This window comes from Carcharhinus amblyrhynchos, chromosome 10 (assembly GCF_965287045.1).
Source record: "Carcharhinus amblyrhynchos chromosome 10, sCarAmb.v2.hapA, whole genome shotgun sequence".
NCBI lineage: Eukaryota > Metazoa > Chordata > Chondrichthyes > Carcharhiniformes > Carcharhinidae > Carcharhinus > Carcharhinus amblyrhynchos.
The window spans coordinates 53,566,514-53,589,862 of record NC_137333.1 but is presented as its reverse complement, the minus strand read 5'-3'; the positions used below and the strand labels follow the sequence as shown (position 1 = coordinate 53,589,862).

General features: G+C 43.3%; 1 protein-coding gene and 1 pseudogene across 10 annotated transcripts in view; one reads left to right on the top strand and one right to left on the bottom strand.

Annotated features, from left to right (window-relative positions):
* The window catches only part of dlg2 (discs, large homolog 2 (Drosophila)), a 941,559-nt gene that overhangs the window by 343,674 nt on the left and 574,536 nt on the right, over nucleotides 1-23,349 (bottom strand). For all 10 annotated transcript variants that reach the window (XM_080197062.1, XM_080197064.1, XM_080197065.1 and 7 more), the window contains one exon: nucleotides 5,803-5,959. In XM_080197062.1, the coding sequence (XP_080053188.1) occupies nucleotides 5,803-5,959 (157 nt within the window). The remainder of the gene's footprint in view (nucleotides 1-5,802; nucleotides 5,960-23,349) is intronic.
* Nucleotides 7,164-8,341, top strand: LOC145349468 (large ribosomal subunit protein uL23 pseudogene; annotated as a pseudogene).

Sequence of the window (23,349 nt, the reverse complement as noted above, 5' to 3'; positions counted from 1 at the left end):
ATTAGGATTAACAAATTTATTGCAAAAAATATTTTTAGAATGTGAGCTTTAGCTTAGTCATTCATACCACTGGAATGGCAATGCTAATTGATGAGTAATGAGTTACTACTCAATGATGCAGTATGGATCTAATCACAATAAAGTGTAAACACATCCTTACTGTGGAGAATCTGTACAGATAAATATTGGCCATGAAGGTTCCACAGGATTGCTTCCAGTTTGTTCTTGGCATGAGCCAATGGGAATGTGATGAAAGGAGTGAAAATTAGACTGTGACCAAGTCTACTCCTGCCCCAGTAAAGTAATCCATATCAGCAGGAAGACATTTGGGAAATACACAGCAGAGACTAGGCAATTTATCAAAAATAGAACACTTAAATCCCAATTGCCATTAGTGTGTCATTCAAGGCTTTATTTTTGAAAGCCACGATTCTCAACATAACCTGTACAAATATATTACACATATATTACTACAATTCATGAACTGTCAGAGATAAACGATGAATGTGGAAAAACCATGAGAACTATCGTGCAATCACTGAAACCACTTCAGTAAGCTAGCAACACAGCTTAAAATATCCTTCATCAATCAAGCTCAATGTTTGAGCTTGTAAAACTGGGCATCCATTATTAGTGTTTCTCATTGAACATTATCTAGACTCTAAATTTGAGGTTAGAAATTTTATGCAATTTGAACCTTTATTTACTGTTTGAATTATGATGCTCTGAAATAGGAATCACAAAATTGCAAGATCATGTAGTAAAGTCCATGTTTTTATAAGTATAAATCTGCATTCAAATTATTCCTTAGTAGTTACAAAATAGTGCAATATTTTAAGAGATCAGCAATTTGTCTAATTACATTTTACAATAGTATTAATAGACGTGAAACTATTATCATTGAAGTAAAACAAGCACTGAGTAGTCGCAGAACTTTGCACATATCATTTGTGAAGTTATGTTTGAAATACTTATAGTAACTTGAAGTATTCTACCTTTAGAAGAATATTGATGCTTTCAAGTCAGGTGTGCAAACAACAAATAGTAATATTGTGCCACTTATAGATCTAATTTAAGGAAAATAAGCTCAGTATAGAATTTATTTTCATTGGAGAACAGATTGAAAGGGGCATATTCCTGGTCTTTAATATGCTGAAACCGGAATTACACAACGACTCTTCACCCACTGAAGTCAGCATTACTGCAATCTCGAATCTCAATAGTGGCAATGCTCAATAATTTCCACTTCATGAGTCAAGAATGTTTTGTATACTTTTTTTTACTTACTTTGGACCTAATTCCCTCTTCTAATCTGGATGAATCTACATAAATGTGTTTTACCATTTTTTTGCCTTTAGCAGACAATAAACTCACTATATCTTCAACACAAAAATGCCTGGTTAAATTGGCTCCTTTTAAAACATAAATGTTAAGATTGGGAAAAGGGATAGGTGATGGGGAAGGATCCTTTTAGATTTAATTTTGTTGCTACCAGCAGAGGGGGTTAAATAAAGAAAGGGAGCCAGTTCATGCTTCCTTACCAGTGCACAGCAATTTGGAGGCATCCCAGCTGGATGACAACAAATTGAGAGAATCGAGTTAACAAAACTTGATTTGATTTATAATTGTCACATGTACTGGTATATAGTGAAAAATATCGTTTCTTGTGCGAGATACAGACAAAACATACCGTTCATAGAGTACATAGGGAGAAGGAAAGACAAGCGTGCAAAATGTAGTGTTGCAGTCATAGCTAGGGTGTAGAGAAAGATCAACTTAATATATGGTAGGTCCATTCAAAAGTCTGATGGCAGCAGGGAAAAATCTGTTCTTGAGTTGGTTGGTACCTGTCCTCAGATTTTTGTATTTTTTCCCAATGAAGAATGACGGTAGTGGCGGGGGGGTGGGGTGAAGGGGTTGCTAGTCGAAGTGGATTCAAATATTAAGGGAAATGTAAATAAGCACAGCTAATTGCATCATGAGTATAAACCATTAAATCAAAAACCATGTCAATCAAATGAAAGTTAGAAACTAGAAGCAGGAGTAGGCCATTCGGCCCTTCAAGCCTGTTCCGTCATTCATTTTGATCATGGCTGATCATCAAATTCAATATCCTGATCCCACCTTCCCTCCATATTCCTTGATCACTTTAAAATCAAGAGCTATTTCTAACTCCTTGAAGTCATACAACATTTTTGGCTTCAACTACTTCCTGTGGTAGTGAATTCCACAGATTCACCACTCACTGGGTAAAGAAATTTCTCCTCACCTCAGTCCTAAAAGGTTTACCCTTTACCCTCAAACTATGACCCCAAGTTCTGAACTCCCCCACCATCGGGAGTTAAAAGGATGGAACTAAAATAGACTGGAACAATCAGAGGGTTTGAAGGTATTTCAAAGGCTCTTATCTTTCTATGAAGGTTCAGAGACTTGAAATAAATAGTGTTAAAACAATTGGGCTGAGTGAACTCTCCTGAGGGAGTCCCCTCCTAGTGAAAGTGAGTGATTTCTGTCGGTCAAAGGACTTGAAAGGGTTCTTTTCACACCTGCAGCTCCCTACAGAAACAGAAGGGGGAATCTCTTCTGCTGAAATGGAGTGGTGTGGTGATTTGGAAGACTTCTAGCTGTCCAGGGTGCATGAAGATTAAAGTGACCAGGAAACTTGAATGATTTTGGAGGACGGAGATAATTATGAGTATTTTACACCAGAATGGTGTCTGAATTCACCATCCTGAAACTAAACAAAACCTTTCCCAGGACGAGAAGGGGCAGTACAGCCATGAGAACTACATCTCGTGGGACAGTGGCAAGGTTTCTCCCAGCCCAAGTGCATCCAACTCCCAGACCCTGGGGGACCCTCTCTCTGCAGCATGGTAGAAACAGAGAGGCACATGGACTCTGGTCCTATCTCCTTGACTCCTCTTGGGTCCAACACACCAGGTCCATGTTGGTCGTGGCCAAAACTAAAGTCCGCCCTTTGCAGATCCTGCTGGGGAGGCAAGTGAATAGCGGGAGGCTGCAGAATGCCCGGGGGCAATGCATTGTTGGCACTGACAAGGAGTGGGGCCTGAAAGAGAGCCTAATGGGAGGGGTTGGGGGGAGGGGAAGGTGCAGGGGAGCAGGGCTAAGCTGGGTTGAGTTGGGTTACGCTCATGCCTGCGTGGTATGGTGATGGTGGTGGGGGGAGGATGCCCCTTTTGCTGAGGGGTAGGTGTTGCTTCCTTTTTCAGGGGGTCACCATTTTACTTTTGAGGAGGTGTCTGTCTGCAAATATGGACATTGCGGTGTCCAATCTCTGAAGAGTGGGGCTACTCAAATTGTTTCTTTCAGGGGGCTGAATCCCACCTGACGTTGCCAGCGCCAGTGGGAACACTGGTTTTGCCACTGGCATGGGCACTTAGTTCTGATTTGGGTGACTCACGACCTACTTCTCTGACCAAACCTTTGGGCCGGAATTTTGCAGTTCTGCCTACCACGGGAATCAAAGTGGGCGGGGGGGCAGACAATGGAAAGGTCCATTGACGCTGAGTGGGATTTTCCGGTTTCGGGGAGAGTGAGGCCAAAACATCCCACCCTTACTTACCACCGCACCTCCCTGTGCTCCCCTGAACTTTCTCCACACCTCTTCCACCCATCCCGATATCTTCCTCTAGCTTCCGCATTAGTTTATATTTGATTGTACTTCTATGAGGCACATAAGGATGTTTTCCTATATTAGCAGTGTTATATAAAATGTAAATGGCTGTTAATGCAGAATGCCAAGGACTCCTGTCACCGACAGAAATAAACAATCATCAAAAGAAAACAATACACCAAAATTCATGTGTGATTGAATGCTGCCCTCTTTTGGCAGTCATCAGTCCCAAAAAAACTCCTTTCAAATTCAATTGAATTCCTTTTTCCAGATGAGAAAATAGTGAGATTATATTTGAAATTCTGTCAACCCTCGGTAAATCAGTTTCCTTGGCAGCCTAGCTAAGTAACTTAGGTTTAAACAATAGTGTATATTCTCTCACATTCAATTGTGAGGGCAGCTGGGAGTGAACAAGAAATAGGCAGCTCTCATTTAGTACAGACTATATGAGTTACTATCTCTTTTTGTGGGCTGCATCAGCAATTCCCCAGAAAGGTTCTGCTCCTGCTGAATTTACTTTCAAATAGATGGAGTGGAAAGATGGATAATTTTACCTTGCAATAAAAAGATACATGTTTTTTTTTACAGACCAATAGATTATATCTGAATATGCAGCTGGAAGTCTATCTTAGTAATCATGATAAAGTCAAGACAGACGCTGAATGCTGCCAATTCTGAATGCCAGAAGTAGAAAAGTAGAGCAATTTTTTTGTGAGCCATTTTACCATAATTTTTGGAAATCCTCATTAGCTTTCAAAATTTAAAATGAATGAAAAAAGGGAACCAAAGAAAATAATCAAGGAAAACAACTCCCAGCAATAAATAGCAAAACATTTGCACTTCCTGGATATAAACATTATGCTTTCACATCATTTTGAGCTCTGCAAAACATTTATCACAGGATGCCTTTAACGATAATTGTCAAAAACTATATCCTATATCCATTAAAAGGACAAGAATTGCATGTTTCCTTACTCATAATCTTCATATTCATTTTCTACTGGTAAAACCCAGTGATCCAATGTCAGAATTCAAATTAAGTTCACTGTGACTGAGATTCTAAATTGTAACACAATACTTCATGATAGCAAATAACAGACTAATCCATGTGATAATATTTTAAAAGTCCTGTTGCATGGATAATTGAAGATTACTGTCAACAATCATTTTTTAGGGATAAAATTACTAATAAATGACTGCTTTATTTGTGATTTACCATCATCATCTGTGATCTGTATTTTGTAATTCACTTCCATCTATTCAATATTCTCATAATGTCTTAACAACAGCAACAACTTTATAAAGCAGCTTTGATGTAGTATAACAAAATATTTCAAAGTCTCATACATCCATGTGCACTTACATATTAAGAAATTTAAATGTAATGCATTGATAATAATTATGAAACACAATTTAAGATAGTAAAATTTTTTTAAAAGGATATAATCAGAAAGGAATGATCAAAATGCAAGAGCAAGAACTAGAAATTGGATTGTGCAGAACATATTTTACAGGCAAACAATGTACACTGCACTGTGCAGGATTCATTCCCCACCAGCTAGGTGCCTTATGTCATATTGGGTTGAGTGTTCTGTGATAGTGCAAGTCACACTCCCTCCCTCCCTGAAAATTGGAGGCCAAATGCCTATTTCAGACCTCTTCCCAACATCGGTTGGTGTCTGACTACAGCATGCATCATGTGTATTGCGTCAATTTTCTCAGGTTTAGAGTAGCTGAGACTGCCTCCAGAATTGGAAGTGTTCATTCCAATTCCACATTAAAACTGCAGGCTGCTGCCATCCGCCATTAATTCATTCCATCTGGTTGTCTTCTCCGCTACCCAGACTCATTGTTGCTTTTTCCCCCTGCCTGATCTTCATCTTTCCCAGAGTTGGCACATTGTTTCTCAAGGTGCAATTGTCATCCTTTGCACACCGGTCATATCCCAGTGATAGAAGACAAGCAATTTTGTGTGATCCTCCTGCTCATCAATGTTTGTTGTGGTGGTTTATAATATTGGGTGTGAACTAATTTTAGTCTAAAATGCCATCCTTGGCATACTTCGTGCAACATTTCTCTCTAGGTTATAATGGAAAAGCTCCAACTATTATTGTGTGATAGGAGCAACTAAAGATCGGTTTACCTTGCACCAACAAAAAATGACTTACTGATAGAATTTGGTCACCTCTTCGCAGCTCGCCACTGAGATCTGCTGGGCCACCTGCCAGGATGAATGAAATGAATATTCCTTCACCATCTTCACCCCCAACAATGTTAAAGCCTAATCCACTGGATCCCCTGTGCAGCACAAATTTTCTTGGCTCCCTGTAAGACAAAAATTAAACATGCAAATCAGGGTTTTCAAAGCTATTTTCTTCATTTTTTGTTAAAAATGTGGGCCAACAGCATTGATATTTGCACTTAATGTGTTGATTGTATTTGCCCAGCAAAAGAATCAATCATTCCATTCTCAAAATCTGAAAGATTCAAACAGTCACATAGTACATAATGGCTGCATTTTTCAAACACAACTATATTAACAAAACAATAATTCACTGATTAGTTGAGCAGTTGTCACAGTAAGAAAATTCAGCAGTTAAAGAAAAAACAGTCAAACTCAATTTTAGTTAGTCATTCAGAACTTTCTAAAGATCTTTATTTCATTGGCCAAAGGATGAAAGAAGAGATGAAAGATTACATTTCAAACCACTGTTATGTTATTTATTTATATAGTTATTTGGTTGAATATGAAAATATTTCTCACTATTCCTTAACTTCAACTTAAATTTCAAAATAGGTCAAGTAGCCTCCCAGCATTCACTGTGACATATGAACAGATCATTTTTAAATTTGTAGCATGTACGCTGCACCTAATCCTTTACAGAATTGTTCAAGAATTTTCACTGTTAATCCCAGGTTTATCATGACATTCCAACGTTTCACACATATTTGTTGTAGAGTTCAAGTCTTGTCCTCAATTTGCTTCATTACAATGCAGAATTGTTTTTGGAGATATCGCAAATTCTGTAGATTTCTTATTTATAGACGCGGGAAATATTCTGTCAGCAGGGGTGTAGCAATGTGACAGCTCAGCTTCCAGGTGTTAGGAATATTGCACTTAACACCTATTGCAATTTGAAAATGTCTTCTACGTTGAATGGAAGAAAATTAAAGTAGTTCCTCCAAAATATTTAAAATGTAAGCAACTCTTGAATAAAATGTTCCATCTGAGAGAAGCAGAAGGCGAGCGTAAGGCTGACTGACTGCAATAAATATTAATCAATATTGCATTGTTGTTGGAGGGACACAGGACAGAACTGGCCCCTGCTAGCAGGTTTGCAGGTGGGAGGCCCCGTAATATTTTCTAGGCAGTCATTCTGTGGCCTGGAATTGCAGCTACCTGCACCCTGTCAGAAAATTTAGTGGTGTGGGGAAGGGATGGGTGGGGTTGCTGCTGAAGGCCCCAGTTGAGACCCTTAACTGATCACCTATATGAGCCGCTTCCTGCCCAGCTGCAATTATTAGGCTAATGGGAGGAGGCGAGGGAGTGGGAGGCCTGGCAGGTAAGCCGACTAGGGCTTTGGATAGGAAAGGTGAGGAGGGTGCCTCCATCACTGACCCCCTTTTCTAATCAGGGCCCTGTGGGGTCTGCATCTTCACCCAGGTATTCCCCACTCTGACCTTTCCAATACGATCCTCACCTTAGCTACCCTGCCATCTCAGAGCCTCGGCTCCTGCCCCATTGCAAGGCTCCAGGACTTAACTTTTCCTGGGTTCCCAGCACTTAGAACTTGGGAACAACTTGTAGTCTCTGGAGTAGCCAAAGCTCCAAATGCTGCTGGGACTACAGAGCTGCTGGTCAATCAGATTGGCCAGTTGCTCCATGAGATGGGATGCTCCCCTTGCAAGGGGTGAAAGTCCTGTCTCCAGTCATGAGCATTAAATGGGGTAATCTACCTCAGTTGGGATTCTCTGCTGACTTTTTCAGTGGTAGTGCGGGGACCCACACCATCTAAAATATCCTGTCCATCAGATATGCTAGTAGAATGACAGAACTATCTTGTGTACCAGGCAAAACACTGCAAGCTAGGAAGACTATAAACAATTGGCCAGACTTTAATTAAAAAACACTGAAACAAGCAATAATGAATATCAAGTAATTAGCAGAAACTGGTAAGTAATTTCAGATAAACAAATGAAGCCTTTTCATTGATGACAAGTTAAAGAGTGCCTCTGCACATAGCTGCACTGCTTTAATATTTGTTGTTTTATTGACTCCATTAAACTTTGAGTAGCTAATACTCCTCCAAAGGCGAAAAATGAAGCTGTCCCAGCCAAGACTGAAGCTAAATCCAAGGTCTTGAAAATAAAGGCCATTTTGAAGGGAATTCCTAGTCGTAGGCAGAAGAAAATTAGGACAGCGGGAGACCAGAAGTTCAAACTGAGGAGGCAACCCAAGCACCCAGAGGGAGTGTTTCCAGAAGGAACAAATTGCGAGTCCGCGATGAAGAAAATTGAGGGCAATACTTGGTTTTCATTATTGACATCAAAAACAATAAACCCCAAATAAAACAGGCTGTCAAGAAACTGTATGATATTAATGTCACTAAAGTCAACACTCTTATTAGGCCCAAAGATGAGAAGTAAGCCTATGTCTATCTAACCCCAGACTGTGATGCATTGAATGTTGCTAATGAGATTATCTAAACTGTTTTTAAGAAGAGTTGTATAAATATTTCAATAAAGTTTTAAAATGAAAGAAAAATCCTACACTCCTGTTCTAGTTTGACCCAAGGAAATAACAGAGGCTGGTGCCAATCTAGTGGACTGATTGTTGCCTGGTAAACACAATGAACATGCTGAATTATTTCTGTCCAAAGTAAGGATGCTGTAATAGGTAAGTGAAACTGAGATAAATGCAAAGTACTGCAGATGCTGGAATCTGAAACCAAAAGAGAAAATGCTGCAAAATCTCAGCAAGTCTGGCAGCATCTGCAAGGAGAGTAAGGAACTGACGTTTCAAGTCCAGATGACAAAGCTTTGACAAAGGGTCATATGGACTCGAAACATCAGCTCTTTTCTTTCTCAGGCTGCCAGACCTGCTGAGATTTTCCAGCATTTTGTCTTTTGGGAACCAAAACTGAGATCATGACCAGCACTGTTTGGGTAATGTGATTGTTTTTAAACCTGACATTTTAATTGGTGGAGTCTATTATAGGTAGTTTCCTCCTGCTAAAAGTGGGAAGATGGCGGCAGACTGGTATTATCACTAGACCAGTAATCTAGAGGCCCCAATTAAAGCTCTGGGGATATGGGTTCAGATTCCAACATGGCAGCTGTTGGAACTTAAATTCAATTAGCAAATTCCAGAAATGAAAGCTTGGCTCAGTAATGGTGATTAGAAATTATTATTAATTGTCATAAAAACCCATTTGGTTTCCTCATGCTGTTGAGAGAATGAATTCTGATATCCATATCTTAGAATCACAGAATCATAGAATCCCTACAGTGCAGAAGGAGGCCACTTGGACCATCGAGCCTGCACTAACAACAATCCTACCCAGCCCATATGTGCTTCTTGAATGTGCAAACTCCACACAGACAGTGACCCAAGGCCAGAATTGAACTGGCGTCCCTGGCGCTGTGAGGCAGTAGTGCTAACCCCTGTGCCACTGTGCCACCCCTATCTGGTCTGGTATAGAGGGACTCCAGTTCCATAGTGATATGGTTGACTCTTAACTGCCCTCTGAAATGGCTTAGAAGCCACACAGTTCAGGAGGAATTAGAGATGGGCAACAAATGGTGGCCTTTCCAGTGAGACTTACATCCCATGAAAGAATATATATTTTTAAAAATCACACAGTCAGCACAATTCACTCAACAAGTTTGGGTAGCAAATTGGTTAGCACTGCTGCCTCACAGTGCCAGGGACTCTGGTTCAGTTCCATTCCTGGGTAACTGTGTGGAGCTTGCACATTCTCACCATGTCTACTTGGGTTTCCTTCGGGTGCTCCAGTTTCCTCCCACTCCCCAAAGTCGTGCAGCTGAGGTGGATTGGCTATGCTAAACTGAGCTTTAGTGTCAGGGGATTAGCAGGGTAAATACATGGGGTTACAGGGATAAGGCATGGGTGGGATTGCTGTCAGTGCAGGCTTAGTGGACCGAATGGCCTCATTCTGCACTTTAGGGATTCTATGATTCTAATTATTTATATCAATATTGTGTCATATTTGAGCCAATCATGATTTTTTCTTTACAAGGATTTTTCAAATGTCCTTTTCAAATGTTCAAACAGGCTGTCAGTAGAATGCAGGGAGAATCCTGTTTAAAATTTATTTTACTACTCAGATTGATTCCAAAGAGTTGGAGACACATTATGGGCCAGAAGGCTGTAAACAAGAACAAAATATTGGCATCTGTAGTAATTCAGCCACTTGCTGGTTTTCATCACCAACACTCTTTATTGTGAACAAAAAGAGAAGGCCATTCCTTTAGCTTACGGTCCAGAAATCTTCACTTCGGAACCTATCATTCCAGTCTAGGTAAAGTTACAGGCTTAAATATCCCTGCAGACTGCTTCCTACTAGGCAAACCTCCGCTCACTCAATAAAGCACCTTGTATTCCACAAAGCCTATGGGTACATCCCCCATGCCTTTGTGGCCATCATAACATTCCTCCCCCTTAGGTCCATGTTTCTCCGAATACCTCCATTGCAAGGGTGACTTTTTTGGAGCTTGGCGCTTGGGCGGAGGTCCGTTGAAGGTGGGACTGAGTCAGGCAGTGTTAACCAAACAGGGTACCTTCATTTTCAGAGGAAGTGTCACAGGTTTACCAAACCAGATTCCTCCTCAGTTTCCACTTCAGCCCTGAGGTTAACTTTTTCAGCCTCCATCTTAGAGTGTGTACCTTCACTATCTGGAAGGGGCAATGCAGGTGCAACTTCAAGCTGAGGGCTAGCACCGGCAGCGGGTTTTTTTCATAGTCGGTGGTGGCGCAGCTCGGACAAGTATTCCCTGGTCCTGAAGTAATCTTAGTGCTTTTTTAAAGTTTTACCCTAATTCTATTCTATTATATTCTGTTCTATTCTAACATTGACTTTTTAAGATATTTTCTCCATAATATTCCAGAGAAGTTCCTCACTCATTGCAAAAGTTCTTTCTGTGCTCATGGAATAAAAGCTTCTTTTTTGGTTTTTCTGTTGGGATTTCAGCTTCTTCAACAAGTTTGGGAATAATAGGCTCAATCTGGTATCAGGTCATTGACCCATCAATAGCACTGTTGGAGTGACACCTGTTGTGGTGTGTGGTGTACACCTGTAATCAAACAAAAGTTGTGCCAGTTTAATCTCTATGGATGCCACTGGCTGTTTCTTCATACCATTTTTGAAGGTTTAAACTGTCTGTTTTGTCAGCCTATTTGACAATGGGTGATAAGGTGCAATACGGACATGTCAGATACCACCGCAGAGCACCAAATTCTGGGAATCACCACTAGCGAAAACTGTGCCATTATCGGAAACCAGAACTTCCGGTATTGCGTGTATGCTGAAGCTTTGCTACAATTTCTGGAATGTAGCCTAAGTAATAATGGAGTTTATTCTGTGCACTTCCAACCACTTGGGTTAAAAACATAGTCCCTATAAAGGGACATGCAAAACCCTCATGTACATGCACCAATGGTGTGCCAGGCTACTTTCATGGGTGTAAGGAGGTTGATGGTGGAGTTTTTGATTTTCCTGGCACAGGTCAACATTGCATTACGAAGTTTGTGATGTTAGAATCAAGAACAGGCCATTTTTGATACTTCTGGGTATCCCTTATGTAGTTCCATTAATATTGGGTGTCATCCTGGGGGTGGAAAAAATTACTTGGGACCCCCAAAGAATAATCCCATCTTCAACACTAAGTTTGAACTTCTTAGTGAGATGGATTTAACTTCTTATGGAGGCCATCCTTGGAATCCCCGTGTAGGATCATGTCCCTAATTTTGGATAAGGTTGGTACTTTTTGGGTCCAGGCTTTGATCTGCCTTGTTGATACTGGCAATGTCTCCGAAACGTTCAGAGTTATCACAACCTTTTCTACTGCTGGTAAAGGAACCAGGCTTGTGGGCAAAGGGAAGTGACTCAGTTCTGTCTGGGTCCTCAGGCAATGTTCCAGAATATATTCATTAGCTGCCAATAGCAAGGCCCTATGCTGTGGCCGAACGGAAACGATGTTGTGGGGGGGGTGGTGGGGAAGGTTTTGTCTCTAAGCCCTGTAAGGGTTTATAGTTGGTAACTATAAAAAACCCTCAACTATAGACATATTGATGGAATTTCTTCACACAAAATACAGGTGACAGGTTCCCATGGGTTCTCACAGCCATGTAGAAGCTATACCACTGGAGAATTACCAAGGGCTTCGGGTCATAGTGGCTTTTTACCAGATCTACCAAGTCATTATAAGTTTTTGAGTCGAGAGCATCTGGATAGGTCAGACTTCTTATCACACTGAAAGTCAACCCTTCCTTCTCAACTTGAGAATATCATTGCTCTGCGTCCAAAAGGATCCTGGAAGCATATACAATGGGCTTCTCCATCCCGTTGCATCATGGACTGATTTTTGTCTGTAAGTCACCAGGGCCACTGTAGTGCCTTTTATTTGTAAAGGTTCCTCTGTGTAGGTGGCTAGCCTGGTCTTCATATCTTGCAACCTCAGGAGTTGGATGCCCGACTAGAGGTGCTTGTAGGTCTATTCTCCGATAACAGAGACTGTAGCTCCCATGTCCATCTCCATCATCAAGGGATGGCCATTTGCTAATAATTGCACCAGTATCGGGAGAACTTTCATTGTTATAATACGATTCAGTTGTAGTATACCTGTCTCTGGAAGAGGGATACCTGCGTGGTACGTTCAGATACCAGCCTTGGCTCCCTTCCAAAAGCGCATGTTTTGCCTGCCCCGAGACTTCATTGTGGCTGTGTTCTTTGACAGTGCTTGCAGTAATCCATCCACTGGCAACTAAACCTTTCTATCGTATGCTCTTTAATAGTCTTTGTGTTGGCATGGCCTTTCCTTGACCATTTAGTGGTGACATTAGCGTTCCTACATCAAATGGGCCCTTTAATACCTGATTAACATAAGCACTCTCCACTGAGGATTGGTTGCACGAGGTCCCTCCCCCTAGTTGGAAGACATTGCTGGCTGATGCCCCTTGTAGCTCCTAAGCCACATTTTCCTCATTCTCAAATGACAAGGTTATCTCAACAGGTTTTTTTGAGTCCACACTGGGTTCTGCAAACAGTTTCTTTTGGATGGTTAGATCATTTATGTTGTATACCAATCTGTCCTGTAACACTTTAATTAAGAGGCAGTCCAAAGTTGCAGTGTTCAGTTAATTTCCACAATCTAGCCAAGAACTCAGTGACTTGTTCCCCAGGGGTTCTCCCAGCCATGTAGAAGCAGTACCGCTAGAGAATTACCAGGGACTTCAGGTCATAGTGGTTTTTTACCAGATCTACCAGTTCACGAGAAGTTTTTGAGTTAGGAGCATCTGGATAGCTCAGACTTCCTTTCACACTTAAAGTCAATGCCGACATGCTGTCAACAAAAAGCACTTTTATGCTTTTTGTCTCCTTCAATTTTGTTAGCAAGGAAGGAGTAATGCACATGCTCAGAATATTGGGCCCAATCTTCCCCACTGATGTCATAGGGTTTGAGTTTCCTGAAAAGAGGCACAATAGCTTTCTCTTACCTGAGAAATTCTTGACATTCAGAGGTTGTCTGGAGGGAAAGACGGAGGAAGAAAATAATCTTTTCTCCCCATCACCAAAATAATAATTCAGCCACAAGCTGGATTCCATCAACAACATCCTTTATTGTGAACCAAAGATAAGGGCTGCTCCAACAGATAAAGCTGCAGGCTTAAAAACCACTGCTGGCTGCTTCCCATTGCATAGGCCTCCACTAGCTCAATAAGGCAGCTCATATTCCACCGTGCCACCCATATAAGGCTAAACTCCTTGTCTTTTACCTACTTTGATAGCCACAGTATTTATATGGCTAGTCCAGTTCATTTTCTGGTCAATGGTAACCGCTCAGGATGTTGATAGTGGGAGATTTGGCAATGGCAATGTCTTTGAATGACAAGGTGTTGAATATTCACAATACTGGCTCTGTGGCATCTAGTCAATCAGCAATGTAGATAATGTCGGCTGATTTCTGAAATCATTTCAAACAATAGTCAGCATGAAGCTCACATGCTGCTTAAATGGCAGTCAACAGCACTGGGTTAACTGCTGATCACAATCCCCATGCCTAGTTTTGGGACTAACAAATTTAGCCTCTTTTATGTTTTGTTCTTTCTTGAATGGAAGGTGGCTGCAAATAGAGAAAATAATGAATAATTTCTTATAAGGGATATGGGTGTGCTAGTCAGAAATAAAACAAAAATGATCACATATATTCACAGCAGTTTCCTCTGGGGAGAAAGAACTAAACACAAGGGCAGGTGTGAACAATATTTATTACATGGATCCTTCCATGCCGACACTATAGTTAAGAAAGCCCATCAACACCTCAACACCTCAGAAGATTAAGGAAATTTGACATGTTTGCTCCAATCATCACCAACTTTTACAGATGCACCATAGAAAGCATTTTTTATGGTTGTGTCACAGCTTGATATGGCTCCTGCTGTGTCCAAGGCGCCGCACCTGCGCAAGGATATTTTGGCCCTGGAGGGAGTGCAGAGGAGGTTTACTAGGCTGATACCGGAGTTGAGGGGATTGAGCTATGAGGAGAGGCTGAATAAACTAGGCTTGTACTCGTTAGAGTTTAGAAGAATGAGGGGAGATCTCATTGAGACGTATAAGATGATGAATGGGATGGATAGGATAGAGGTGGAGAGACTCTTCCCGCTCAAAAAAGACAGTAGGACTAGGGGGCACAGCCTCAGGATAAAAGGGAGGCGGTTTAGAACGGAGTTGAGGAGGAACTTCTTCACTCAAAGGGTGGTGAATCTCTGGAATTCTCTGCCCGTTGAAGTGGTGGAGGCTGCCTCGCTAAATATTTTTAAGAAGCGGGTTGATGGGTTTTTGATAAGAGAAGGGATTGAGGGTTATGGGGAGAGGGCGGGAAAGTGGAACTGAGCCACGACAGATCAGCCATGATCTTATTGAATGGCGGGGCAGGCTCGAAGGGCTAGATGGCCTACTCCTGCTCCTATTTCTTATGTTCTTATGTTCTTATGTTCAATACCACAAGAAACTACAAAGGGCTGTGAACGACCCAGTCCATCATGCAAACCAGTCTCCCATCCATTGATTCTGTCTACACTTTCCGTTGCCTTGGAAAAGCAGCTAGCATAATTAAAGACCCCACGCACCCCAACCATACATCCTTCCACCTGCTTCCGTCAGGAAAAAGATACAAAAGTTTGAGGTTATGTACCAACCGACTCAAGGACAGCTTCTTCCCTGCTGCCATTAGACATTTGATGGACCTACATTAAGTTGATCTTTCTCTACACTCTAGCTTTAACTGTAACACTACATTCTGCACTTTCACCTTTCCTTCTCTATGAACAGTTTGCTTTGTCTGCATACCGTGCAAGAAATAATACATTTCACTGCATACTAATACATGTGACAATAATAAATCAAATCAAAATATGTGCATGCCTCCAGCCAGGTCTCATTATATATAATTTTGTTTAAGCTGTAAACGCGGGGTGGAATTTTCCTGCCATTCCCACCAGCAGGATCTTCCATTCCTGTCACAGATTCCGTAGTGGCGGAGGGTCCTAACAACCCATTGACAGAAGTGGGGCCAGAAGATCCCACCAGTGGTCAATGACAATCACCCCGTCACCACAAAACACACCCTGGGGGGCGGCAGCGGCAGGGGGGAGGTGGTCAAAAAATCCTGCCCAAGATATTTTACATTGGGTTGGGATTCCCACCTCCATGGCATGTTTTGCGGCAACAGTCCCAACACTAGCAGCTGGTTTTCCCATTGCTCACAGCCTCTACCACTGAGGGAGCCATGGCAGGTGAATCACCATTGACAGGACTAGAAGAAAGCACCGGTAGGATCATCTGGAAAATGTCGGCCGTTCTCTTTTTTTTAAAATACATAATATTAAACCCATGGATCAACCATGCTGTAATTCATTTGGAAAGGGTAACTGAACAATGTTCCTTCTTTAAAGCCTAATTTTCTACCTGTTTGCCTTGTTATCGGACAACAAATTTTATGAAATTGGGCACACAAAATGGAAGCAGACTAAAGTTACACTCAGAGTCTCTCCACTAAAAATCACAAAGTAACAGACACCGATCAGTAGGTAACAGAATGCTTTTAGAATGCAAATGAGGGCTAGCACATAAGGGAAGCTGGACAGGATGGCACCTACAGGAACTAAATCTCCACACCATCAAAATCAGCACTTTTAAAACAGTTAAACAACCCATGGAGACACCTAAAATTAGCATAGTTAAGGAAATATTCCTGGCCCCTCAAAACCACTTTTGAGATCAATGACACACCTATGGTTCAAACCCAACCAGACAAAACAATTAACACACGCCTAAAACAATTTCCTCAATACTTGAAAACATCGAGACTGGATGGCTAAGATCGAATACTGTAAATAAAATATTAGCATTTGAGTCGCATACTGCACCAAAGTTCAGGTATAACTATAGCCTGCTGCGAGGGACGGGCAGAGTGCTTTCGGGACAGTCCGGTTGTATGTCCTGACTGCGCTTCTCCGTCAACGTAAAAGAAAATAAAGCTGTGCCTTTATTGAACTTCACCCTGAGTCCATAGTGGTCGTTTTGCCCACTCGCGCTAACAATTGGGAGCTCGTCGGGGATCGCAACCTTCGCTGGAACGCCGTCTCCTGGCACTGGGTGAGTATCTTTACTCATTTCATCAAACCCACGGAATATTAGTGCCCCAGTGTCAGAGCGGTGTTTCATGGCTGCCGTGATCTGAACTTGTGAACAGGGTCCGTTCAGTAGCTGCACAGCAGTAACGTGGGTTTAAGTTTCTTTTTGGGCGGGCGGCTGGGATCGTGAACTGTGATTCATTGTGTTATTTTCACATTCCGCTGACCCCTGACCAGCCCAACCACAGACTGACTGCCCACTAGGGGACCCGACAGAACAGGTGTTACAGAGTAGGGATATTACTCTGGGATTTAAGGTTCAGGGACAGCACCCTTGGATTTAAGGTTAAGGAGGACGTCCAAGGTTTCGGGCCACTGGGAGTGGACTCTCGGAGTTCGGTACACGTCCGAGCGCTGCAAGTCGGTGAGGGCCTCTGCAGGCGCGAGAAATCGGGCCACTGGGGGCAAAATCCGCGAGGAATTTGCTACATGTCCGGGTGCTACTAAGTCTGGAGCCTCTGTGAGTGCCTCGACCACTACAAGCAGGAGACCTCTGGTAGCGTGAAAAAACGACTACACATCAGGAGACTCCAACCTGCGGTCGACTACACGCCAGTCCGCACCCAGGTCCAGGTGACTCCCTAGCAGATAGGGAAATGGCTGCCCTCTGAGAGTCGATTTAGCAATAGGAGTCTGGGTAGGAGCTAGTGGCCCCGGTCACTGTAGTCGGTAGTCTCTCCATATGTTGCAGCCCCTGCGGAGAGGCTATACAGAGCTCACCTGCCTCTGGGAGCAGCAATCTCCTCGCTACACGCAGGTCGGGCTCTGCGGGTTGTCACTGAAGGTACAAACGTACTAATAGTGGGAACACGAGACCATAACCCAATCAGGTACACACACAAGTATCTGTGAAGCATTAGAGCCAGCGTTAGTACACTACTGACCCTAGTAAAGGAAACTAACATGGATAGCAACAGTACCACCTTTGAATGGGGACCAGAAGGGTCCCTCACCCGCTATCTAGCAGACAAAATAAGAATCTAGTTAAAAACCTGATGAAGGTAATGTGGAATGCATGTTGAAAGCTTTCATGTGCGTCTGTGTGTGTTTGGTAAGGAGGTTGTATCAATGTTTTTGTTTGTTGTTTTATTAATGTTTTAATGTTCTTCCTCTAATTGTGATTTTACAACAGGGGGGTTTGATGCAAAGTTTAAATAAAATGTGGAAATTGGATTGAATAAAATTGAAATAGATTCTTGGAATTTCTTAGCCTTTTGAGTATAATCAATGGCCATGATTGTGCTTAAAAGGTATAGAATTTAAATAATATACATATATGTGGGATTCAGGGATACTGGGTCCCCAAGGGAAAACAAGACTGTGGCCTCGTAAGAATCCCTCCCCTACACATACGCGGGCCAGTCCACACCCCCCATAAACAATACCCCCTTAAAGCCTGAGGCACTACAAGCCACTGAGGAAATTGTTCAGGCTTTGATCGCCCAGGGTATCTTAAGACCCAGTATTCTCCAACACTCTGCCTGAGCTTGAATTAAGAGGGCAAGCGCCCCACGTGACAGCCAGTCTTAAGTGAATGAAGGACTAATACAGATTTGACCAGTAAATTGGGCCATAAACTCAGTGTCTGTAACACAAGGTGGACAAAATTGTAGTTAAAACTAGAACAGTCTAGAAAATTTGGGTAAAATCTGTGGGAGGGAATTTAGTGAAAACCGGACCCCTACTCTAATCCCTTACGTATTCTCAAGTAATGAATCCTAAAAGGAAATAATTATGGCCTGTCATGCCAAATGGGAGGAAGTTCTCCGTTTATATTTGAATCATAAGTGGCCCAAATGGGTACGGTGGGGTGATGCCCCGAAACCAGACCTGGGATCCGAGGGAGAGAATTGTTGGATTCGTGCCCAAAAGGAAGTGGGTAAAAGGGCTCACAAGCTTAGGAAAGTGATTGCAATTGCCAGGTGCCTGGAACAGCTCCTTGGTAGAGAAACAGAGATAAAGAAAATGTTTGTTGAAACTGAGTAAAGTTATTGTGATTAGTAGTTTAGAAGAGTTAGAGTGAGAAATCAGAGAAAATGAAGTTAAAGAGAAATTATACAGAATTAGTTGAGAAGTTAAGAGAAGAAAGTAAGTAATTTTGTGGGAAAGTAAATAAGCAGGAACAAAACAATGAGGTAAATATATTGTCTATGAGTCAGTTTAAAGTATATGAAGTTAGTGAAAAGAATCCAAGTTCTGATTACTCCAAGTTCCAGCAGGAGATTAACCAATTAAAATCTCAGTTGTCAATGCAGACAGGGATGTTGTCTGTGTTTGGGACAGTTGAGTCTGAGGGAGATAGTGTTTATGGATTGGGTTATGGCATTGACTGGGGACCCCCCACTTCTTCTTCCGGAGGCACCTGATCCCACAGTAAGTTTAGAATTTTCCCCTGGTTTGATGAACTCTGTGACTATTAGTTGCAAAGAAGGCATGGAATTACCAGGAGATGTTGTTGATTGGGAGGGAATGAATGTTTTAAAGAACCTTAGCACTGCATATAATCACACCCAAGTGATCCTTTGTTTTTTAAGAGAGGAAGTTTGCAGGGTGTGTTACAGAATTTTGAGAGAAAGAGACTAGTCTCTCAACATATTAGGAAAATATTACCAATTAATTGGCAAGATGGAAAATTGATTAGAGAAAATCTAAGGTTGAGCTGATAATTTGGATAGTTTTTGTATTTCAGTGTATATGTGTGGTCTGGCTGCCTATCTAATGTAGGTGATTGTTGTTGCATTGAGGTAAGAGCAGAGTTGTTAAAGGTCTGTTTGTTTGGTGGAATATTGAGTACACAATGCTTTACAGTTTGATTTAACTTCAAAGGGGTGACCCACGACTACATGATGGCCTGGAAAAGATGCGGGTTTATCACCACGGGGGTTGGGGGGGGGGCAGCATAAAGCATGAAAATATAATCCAAGACCTGGTAGCTGCAGCCAGGCTGCTCTCAGAAGCAGCCGTAATTAAGATAAAAGCCCACCAGAGAGTAAAGACAGAACAGAAGGGGAACCAACTAGCAGACAGTGCGGCCAAGGCTGCACCTGGGGAAGCCCTCCTGCACGTAGCCGCTACCACACAGCACCCTTGGAGGAAGTGGATATTTATAAGCCACAGGGTAATGCAAGCCCAGATGAGGTGACACAGTGGGAACAGGCAGGGGCGTCCAGGGACAAAGGTGGAGTATGGCGCAGAGGGCACCCACCCCCATATACCTCTGCCAATCATCGATACAGAAAACCGCAGCCCCGGGCAAAACCCCGATATATTCCCAACCCCAGGTACAGGGGACAAGATAGAACCAACCCCAGATATGCACCCCCACAAGTACAGTGTTACACCTGTGGGCAACCCAACCATTTTGCCCGGAACTGTAGGGTACCACCCTATTACCCTACACAACTATCTCAGCAATTCCTTGACGATGGACCCCAACTCATGCCTCTCAAAGGGCCGGCCCAACAAGCAGCTACAACCCCCACCCACTACCCCCAGAACCAACACATGAACCCACAGTTCCTGCCCCAATTTACAGAGCTTCAGGAATAAAACCATGACCCAGGAGGCACTGATGAAAAGGATGGGGCACCCCGCAAATCTTACCCACTATGGCGCCCCTGGCACCAGGACTCCCAGAACCGTTTGACCCAGCGCTCACTACCAGAGATGGTACCTGGCGGTCAAAGCCCACCCACATAGGTTCCCTTCACTAAGGAAGAATCAGGACATCACAGTCTAGTTTGTAAATAGCTTTATCCATCCACGCATCACCTAATTGAATAAACTTGTCGAACCATTACTTGTGTTTGTCCTTTGTCCATCTTGCAAATAAGGGCACTGGGGTAAAACACTGGAGTAAGCAAACTGGTCCAAAGTATCAGATTTTTTAAAAATTACAACAGTGGCACCCCACCACCTCCCCACCTCCACCACCCCCGGCCCCCAACAGGATAAAATGAAAAGACATGTACAACGGCTAGTCCACCAACTCAGAGAGCTATAAACCATGCAGCCAGAGACCAACAGGCTGTAAGAGACCAGGTTAAGAAACATGATACCTGCCATACCCCCACATTTCCCCAGGTAGGGGACAAAGTTTTGATCCGAGTTGCCCCTGATCAAACAGGGTTCGCACCAAACTGGGTAGGACCCCATGAGATTATCCTCACCAGCGACACATGTGCCTGTGTTGACATCAAAAGGAAAGGCCTCTGGAAGCACTGGTCACAGTTAAAGGCACACCACCCCGGGGGCCGGTGGGGGGGAGACAGGACAGACTGACTGTAAGGAGAGGAATAGTCCGTCAACATAAACGGGCCACGTATCGACCCATAACTAACCATCTCTAACACACAGCGGAGATCGAATTAACAACCGGAGGACAGCCACACGTCAGCCATGGCTCTAATATGTGTATATATGTATATAGATGTAGATGCATGCCTAAGTAGATCAGTTTATAGAAATTAGTTAACACTCAGATTCTAATATCTAGCGGCCACCAGGCTTTGTGTACCCTTCCTACTCCTCTCCAGGATAATGCCAACCTCTTGGAGGATGGCCCTATCTATGGTCTTTTTGTCGAGCGTCGCCATCCAGGGGTACACTACCTATCAACAATCCCATGGAATAATATTCAATACGTCCGAGGTGTTGTGCATGCCGGCAGCACTATTCCCTGAGAACAACAGAATGTATTCCAATGCATGGCTACAAGTCCACCCAGGTCTCGATGTGACCTGCTTCACCTGCACATTGGATAAGATCCGAACACGTATCCAACGGCCAGACTCGCTGAGTGACTCTGGCTGCACCTTTGGAATGATCTGCACCCTTCCCGAGGACCCACAGATCCAGCCACAAAGAGACATTTTGAAATCGGACATTGATATTTGTGGAAATTACGGACTAGTTGAGGCTCCAGTAGTCTCACTACATGTATGTTTTGCACTCCCTACAACGCGTGCCCCCATGACCACAACACCCAAAATCTTACCCTGCCCCTTGCTGAGCGGGGAGCCGGAGGGAGGACTGGTGTTGTGGAACGAGGGAGAAATTGTATATGACAATGTGAAACACGAAATCGTGCCTGTTCAGATCGATATCTCAGGGATCCAGGTGCCGTGATACAGACATGTTCAGAACAGACATGAGGTATGTACCAAATGCTAGGCAGAGAAACTATAAAGCGGGCTATCGATGCGATGGGAGCAACTCACTACAGAGACAAAACACACACACACACACACACACAGAAGCAAAAGGGGTATAGTCAATGATATCCTCACAGGGATAAACACCGGATCCAGCGTGGTTAACTCAACTGACATTCAGGGCGTCAATAATAAGATAGAACAGTTAGAGGGAGTGATGAAAGATATCCTGCAACGGTCATTAGCCCAACAAGCCGAGCAGGCTCTTTTAGGGGAGAGGGGTGCCCATACTCAACTAGATGGAGTCACAATATTAGAAACACACGCCCGTACCATTAACCGCCTTATAGATAGGGAGAGAGAGAACACTGCCCGGGTACAACAGGGACAGCTGTGCCATGCGTACGGTCAGTGGATGATAGGTCAATTTAGACATAATTTGGACCAGGTATACAGGGGGGAGGTGCCCAATTGGATTGACAGCACCCAGGTAGCATAACTCGCAGATCAGAAGCGGGTGCTGGATAACCGAACTTTGAAAGGAATGACATGGGTATATCCAGTAATCCCCGACTGTGAGGTTAGCGAGAGTATGGGAGTAGGGATAGTCCTATTGATTCCGATAGTTACACCAGACTCAGGACCATTCCCTATCTTCCAGATTGAAAACATCGGTGTTGTTAGAGGCAATACCTCCCTCCGCTACCACATAACTGAAGTCACGGCCATCTCAAGGCATGGCATGATGTTCAGTACCTCCCTCTCGGGATGCAAACAAAGAGGAGAGATAACCTTTTGCCCTCACCCACTGAGACAAGGAGAGGCAGCTGAATGTGGGTTTAATAAAACACAGGGCTGTACCCTAGAAATTACACCCACAGATCCACAATTTGCCCGGGCAGGATATGGAGGACGAGGCGGATATTGTGTAGCCACAACAAAGACATCTTTCATATACAACGGGCTGACATGCCCGATCCCCAGCCCAAACTTCTGCTTCACCCCTCGCCGACCGGTCACTATCGGCCAGGTCCACATCACCAACATCCAAAGCAGGCAGACCCTGACACTCAATGCCACAGACCCACTGAGAGATTACCTTAAATATTAACGAGAGCCAGAACAGGCTCCCATCCCACACCTAGCAGAAGTACTGAGAGAGCTCTGTCTCACAGTGGGACACTCTGTTCGATTATACCACCAGTTACAATCATATATCAAACCCTAGAGCATGACACAGAGTCAGCCTTACAGAGCCAGACATGGGTTCAGAGGGTGTGGGACTGGGGTCTCAATGTAGACATCCACCCCTGGATCCGGATAATCTCGCACATACTGGTTGCCATCCAACTCATACTGGCAATATCCTGGGGAGTCATAATGTGCCATACATACTGCCAGCGCAAGAAAACTAAAACTAGGAGGGAACTAATCAGAATGATTGGCAATATGGGACAATTAATGAATCGGGAAGACTTCTCCCGCATACACCTAATTTGACAAACCTGGGGCTCCCCTAAACTGTACGACTGCAGCGTGCAAATGCAGGGAGTACTGGACATAAAATTTGTCAAGAAAATCGGTCTGAGGGAGGCGGAACAAGCTCGCTCCCGACCGACAGGGGGGAA